Source organism: Salvelinus sp. IW2-2015, linkage group LG8, assembly GCF_002910315.2.
Source record: "Salvelinus sp. IW2-2015 linkage group LG8, ASM291031v2, whole genome shotgun sequence".
Classification (NCBI taxonomy): Eukaryota; Metazoa; Chordata; class Actinopteri; order Salmoniformes; family Salmonidae; genus Salvelinus; species Salvelinus sp. IW2-2015.
This window is the reverse complement of record NC_036848.1, coordinates 10,311,240-10,317,949: the sequence shown is the minus strand read 5'-3', so window position 1 is coordinate 10,317,949 and position 6,710 is coordinate 10,311,240. Positions and strand designations below refer to the sequence as shown.

Genomic DNA, 6,710 nt, shown 5'->3' with positions numbered 1-6,710 from the left:
CTACAAATATTACCCACTACAATGTAAGGGGTGAGTTAGCCCCTCTACAAATATTACCCACTACAATGTAAGGGGCGAGTTAGCCCCTCTACAATATTACCACTACAATGTAAGGGGTGATTAGCCCCTCTACAAATATTACCACTACAATGTAAGGGGTGAGTTAGCCCCTACAAATATTACCCACTACAATGTAAGGGGTGATTAGCCCCCTACAAAATATTACCCACTACAATGTAAGGGTGAGTTAGCCCTCTACAAATATTACCACTACAATGTAAGGGGTGACTTAGCCCCCTACAAATATTACCCACTACAATGTAAGGGGTGAGTTAGCCCCCTACAAATATTCCCCACTACAATGTAAGGGGGTAGTTAGCCCCTACTACAAATATTACCCCACTACAATGTAAAGGGGTGAGTTAGCCCCTCTACAAATATTACCCACTCTACAATGTAAGGGGTGATTAGCCCCACTACAAATATTACCCACTACAATGTAAGGGGTGAGTTAGCCCTCTACAATTTACCACACAAGTAGGGGTAGTTAAGCCCCTACAATATTAGCACCTACAATTGTAAGGGGTGAGTTAGCCTCTACAAATATTACCCACTACAATGTAAGGGTGAGTTAGCCCCTCTACAAATATTACCCACTACAATGTAAGGGTGAGTTAGCCCCATCTACAAATATACCACTACATGTAAGGGGTGAGTTAGCCCCTCTAAAATTATTACCCACTACAATGTAAGGGGGTGAGTTAGCCCTCTACAAATATTACCCCACTACAATGTAAGGTGAGTTAGCCCCTCTACAAATATTACCCACTACAATGTAAGGGTGAGTTTAGCCCTTCTACAAAATATTACCCACTACAATGTAAGGGGTGAGTTACCTTATATCAAATATACACTACAATAGTAAGGGGTGAGTTGTCCCTCTACAAATGAAATTACTCACTACATGTAAGCAAGATATATAATCATAACTATAAGAGAGATATAACTATAAAAATAAAAATGTAAAGAGAGAGATAGATATAAATAATAGCGGGTAGGACTTGCCCTATAACCATATTAAAATACAAAATGATAGAAAAAAGAGATAGACATAATAGATATTACAATAAATAAGAGAGAATAATAATATACACAAACAATATATAGGGGTGAATTGCCCCTCTACAATTACCCACTACCATAGAGATAATAAATAATACACTACAATGTAAGGGTGAATTAGCCACTACAATATTACAAAGAAGAGATAATAGATCTAATATATAAATGAAGAGAGAGAGATTAGCCACATATAAAATATAAAAAGAGAGATATAGGAATACAATATAAAAAATAGATAAGAGAGAGATATATCATAATATACACACTACAATAGATAATAAGTAGAGATATATAAATATATAAAAAACATTGTAGAAGATGGTTAAAATAAATAAAAATAATAGAAGATATAAAACAATAACAATAAATAGAGAGAGATAGATCAATACAATAAATATACAATAATAAAGGGGTGACTTAGCCTCTACAATATTACCACTACAATGTAAGGGGTGACTTAGCCCCATACAAAATATTAACCACTACAATTGTAAGGGGTGAGTTTAGCCTCTACAACAATATTTACCACACACTACTCGATAAACGGGTGATATAGATATATACACAAAAATAGATAAGATATAGCAATACAAAATACACACATAGTGGGTAGAGTATAGCCCTCCTAAATATTAAAAACCACTCACAATGTAAGGTGGTTAAGCCCCTCTACAAATATTACAAAAAACATAATATAATATAAATACTAAAAATAGATAGGAATAGAATCTACAAATTTACCCACTACAATGTAAGAGGGTGATTAGCCACTACAATATTCCCACTACAATGTAAGGGGTAGTTAACATAATAACAATGAAGAGATAGAGATATAGAACACATAAAAAGTAAAAGAGAGATATAGAAATAAAAATATAAGAGATAGAGATTAGCCCATCTAAAATTTTACCCCAATAGAGAAGAAATATATAAAAAAACATATATAGAAGAGATGATATACATAAAATACAAATGATATAGATATAAACAAAAAATAATAAAACAAAATGAGATATAAATATACATAGATAAGATAGATAGATATATATACACTACAATGTTAGGGGTATATAAACACTACAATATTACCACAATGTAAGGAGAAAAGATATAGATATATATATAACAAAAATACAAAGGAGATATACCACATGTAGGGGTAGCAAGTTAAGAAAAATATGTAAGGGGTGACCTTAGCCCATACAAATATTACTCAAGATAGATAAGAGATATAGAAATACATTTATATATGTCGGGAGATAGCCCATAAAAAACTAGAAGAGTAGAGTTACCATATACAACAGATAGAGAGATATAGATAGACACCCACTACAAATATTACCACAAAAACCAAAAAGATAGAGAGATAGAGATATAAGATAAATATAAAAAACATCAATAGCACGGGGATATTATACAAAACACATTCGTACGCGGGTGAGTTAGCCCTCTACAAATATTACCCACTAACAATGTAAGGGGTGAGTTGCCCTCTCTAATATTAATATACTGCTCTAGGAGAGAATTAGATTATATATACAATATAAGAACAATAAAAAATGGTAAGGCGTTGAGTTAGCCCTCTACAATAAAGGACCATAATAAAAAAAAAATAACCGGGTGAAGTAATAGACCACATTAAATAAATGATAAGACTCTACGACATACTTTAAAAGAGAGATAGATACAATAAACAAATAGATAGATAATATATAACCTAGATATACCACTACAAATATTACCCAACAATGTATAAGGAGATGAGAGCTTAACAAATGCAAGAGTGTACCAACAAATACCAAAGTAAGGGGTGAGTTAGCCCCTCTACAAATATACCCATTACAATGTAAGTGAAGAGAGACTGAATTACAAATATTACCCACTACAATGTAAGGGGTGAGTTAGCCCCTCTAACAAAATATCTCAGCCCCACCTACAAATATTACCCACTACAATGTAAGGGGTGAGTTAGCCCCTCTACAAATATTACCCCCCCACATACAATGTAAGGGGTGAGTTAGCCCTCTACAAATATTACCATACATGTAAGGGTGTTAGACTCTACAAATATTACCCACTACAATGTAAGGGTGAGTTAGCCCCTCTACAAATATTACCCATTGTAAGGGGCTGAGTTAGACCTTACAATATACCCACTACAATGTAAGGGGTGAATTCAGGCCCACCTACAAATATTACCCACTACAATAAGGGGTAGTTAGCCCCTCTACAAATATTACCCACTAAATGTAAGGGGTGAGTTAGCCCCTCTACAAATATACCCACTACAATGTAAGGGTGAGTTAGCCCCTCTACAAATATTACCCACTACAATGTAAGGGGTGAGTTAGCCCTCTACAAATATTACCCACTATGTAAGGTGTGAGTTAGCCCACAATAAGTACCCACTACAATGTAAGGGTGAGTTAGCCCCTTTACAAATATTACCCACTACAATGTAAGGGCGTGAGTTAGCCCCTCTACAAATATTACCCACTAACAATGTAAGGGTGATTAGCCCCTCTACAAATATTACCCACTACAATGTAAGGGGTTGAGTTTAAGCCCACTACCAATATTCCCCACTACAAATGTAGGGGTGGTTAGCCCCTCTACCAATATTACCCACTACAATGTAAGGGGTGAGTTAGCCCCTCTACACATTTTACCCCACTACAATGTAAGGGGTGACTTAGCCCCACTACAAAGTAATTAGCAAATCGCTATCATCTTACAGCAGACACACTTTTCTGTGTGCCACATGAACAATGGTGAACCCTTCTCCTGGTTTGCAGGTATTGGTGTGATCAGTCTGGAGAGGGCCTATCCACTGACTCTGGGCTCCAACATCGGCACCACAACCACAGCCCTGCTGGCAGCCCTGGCCAGCCCTGGGGACAAACTGGCTGCTGCCATACAGGTATGGACCGTTTGGGAATAACTTATTTCGCAAAAGGCTTTATTCAGAACAACTTACATTCAAATAAAAGGGCTGAGAAACAGCAAAAGATACCTTTCAAGTAAAGCCCTTTTTGAAGGAAATGGTTTCCCCCAATGTCCACCTAATACCGTCCATCTTGTCTTTCCTCTCAAATGTCCACCTAATACCGTCCATCTTGTCTTTCCTCTCAAATGTCCATCTAATACCGTCCATCTNTACCGTCCATCTTGTCTTTCCTCTCAAATGTCCACCTAATACCGTCCATCTTGTCTTTCCTCTCAAATGTCCATCTAATACCGTCCATCTTGTCTCCAGATTGCTCTGTGTCACTTCTTCTTCAACATCCTGGGAATCCTGCTGTGGTACCCCATCCCTGTGACACGTGTCCCCATACGCATGGCTCGTGCCCTGGGTGAACGCACCGCCAAGTACCGCTGGTTCGCTGTCCTCTACCTCCTCTTCTGCTTCCTGCTCCTCCCGTCCCTGGTCCTAGGCCTCTCATTGGCTGGCTGGAGAGTGATGGTGGGAGTGGGCGCACCATTTGTGTGTGTGACTGTTTTCATTGCCTTGGTGAACCTGATGCAGGTGGGTTAGAAATACTGTAATCAGCTATTCTTGGAGAACATTGGAAGTCAAATTGATGATGGATGCTGTACGTTTTTACGAGGATTTTCTACTCAACTTCCATTGTCATCCAAGAGTGGTTGAATAGTTCAGATGTATCAAGTTTGATTGGTCTACGATTGGTTGGTAACAACATTTCTCTGTGCTGCAGGCTCACAGCCCTGGCCACCTGCCCGTCCGTCTCCAGAGTTGGGACTTCCTGCCTCGCTGGATGCGATCCCTCAGGCCCCTTGACAGGGTCATCACCAAGGCAACTAGCTGCTGCAGCACTGGCCATGCAACCGGAGACGACCAGGCGGCGCCCGTTAACGCGGTAACGACCCCTGTTGACCCCAAGGTTGCATCCGCCCAGAGGAAGGCTGACCTGGCGTATGATAACCCCGTCCTTGAGTACCTGGATGAGACGAAGCCAGGTGTACCTGTGTTTAAACTGAAGGGTCTGGAGAGGTGCAACAGCACACCCCTCTAAAGGAGATGGGTCTTGGTCTGACATGGGAAGGGTTGGTTTAATATTTTCTATTTAATCTCAGGAGTGCACTGCTCTGGGCCTCAAGGGCCATAGAGTGTTCTGGTTCTTGGCTTATAATCTATGATTGATTTCTGCCAGCTGTGCAGTCTCTCTATAGCCAATCAATGACATATATTGATAAATTAAGTGCCTGGGAGATGTACTGTACAGTATAAAGCCCAGAAGGAGATCTTATAGTCTTTGAGGACTGGAGTTGTTCACCCTCTTCTGTGAATATGTTTTATTATCATAGTGATCAAGACTGGATCCAGTAGTCTAGATTGAAGATGACAGAGGTTAAGACAGCAGATTCTAATATCCCATAACTCTTTACAAAAATGGGACCAGCTATGCTAGTTAATATCGGTCCAGGTCCATTGAATGTGTTTATTTTCGAACGCTGTCACATGGAATTATTCTATTGTTCTGACCAGTTTATTTTCGACCTAGCAAGTATCTAGTTCCCTAAGTGTGGTTGGGATGGATAAGCACTCGAAGACATCACAATGGAATCAACGAGGGCTCACTTCACAGATAATCTAAACCAGATGGGCGTACATGAAATGAATGTGTACTGTGTGTCACCGTGTGGGTTAGAATGTCCATCGTAGGTGTGTTTTTATAAGTCTGTGTAAATGTGTCTGTTTGTGGGTTGGCTTATGTGTTAGTCATACACGCGTGTACCTACTCTAGCAAATGTAGCTTCACAGAAGTCAGTTGATTATGCAGAAGAAGATCATGCTTCAAGCCCCTTGATGATGCTGTTCCCTGTAGGGAAGAAATACTTTACTAGCACTTTGGGAACAGAATGAAATGTTCAGATCAACAGTGTCTCTCTTTGCTCCATGAACAAAACAGAGTGCAGAGTGTGCAATGATATGAAACACTAAAAGGAACCTGTTTGTCAGACAAGGGGGGAAGAAATATTTAGAAGAAATACAAAGATACTAATAAAGTGCTTGCTACTGTATTATACAGCTCTCTGTATATGCCATTGATCGTTTCCCTGACAAGTGTCTATCTAATGATATAGCAACATTTCTATAAAACAATGATATCTTGTCAAACAATATGTGTACATACATTTGATTGATATAATGGTAACCGGGCCTTTCAAATAAAAAAGCAATCATAAGCAACAAAAATCAAGAGAAGGACACTGTCGTTGTCGTGCCATGTCTGAAGTCATAACTAAGTCAGTATCTCATCAAATAGCTACAAACCTGTGTTGTATTTAGTGGGCAAAACAGTAGAACAGTTTCTAAAAGGTTCTACTACTTAAACTTCCCAATAAGAACACAGAAGATCATTTTCCATCTAGAACATCTACTTTATTTCTGGCTACTGAACATGACCCTAGAAATCATCGATCCCCCCTCAGCAGCCCTCCACCCTGTCACCCCGTCGGTCATTCAATCAGCAGCCCTCCACCCTGTCACCCCGTCGGTCATTCAATCAGCAGCCCTCCACCCTGTCACCCCATACGCGTCATTCAACAGGCAGCCCTCCACCCTG

At 39.4% G+C, this 6,710-nt stretch overlaps 1 protein-coding gene across 1 annotated transcript in view; it reads left to right on the top strand.

Moving 5' to 3' along the window:
* The window catches only part of LOC111967117 (sodium-dependent phosphate transport protein 2A-like), a 32,689-nt gene extending 26,337 nt beyond the window's left edge, over positions 1–6,352 (top strand). Inside the window, exons 11-13 of the mRNA XM_023992004.3 lie at positions 3,918–4,042; positions 4,379–4,648; positions 4,839–6,352. Of these exons, the coding sequence (XP_023847772.1) occupies positions 3,918–4,042; positions 4,379–4,648; positions 4,839–5,156 (713 nt within the window). The 3' untranslated portion in view covers positions 5,157–6,352. The remainder of the gene's footprint in view (positions 1–3,917; positions 4,043–4,378; positions 4,649–4,838) is intronic.
* Positions 6,353–6,710: the final 358 nt, after the last annotated feature.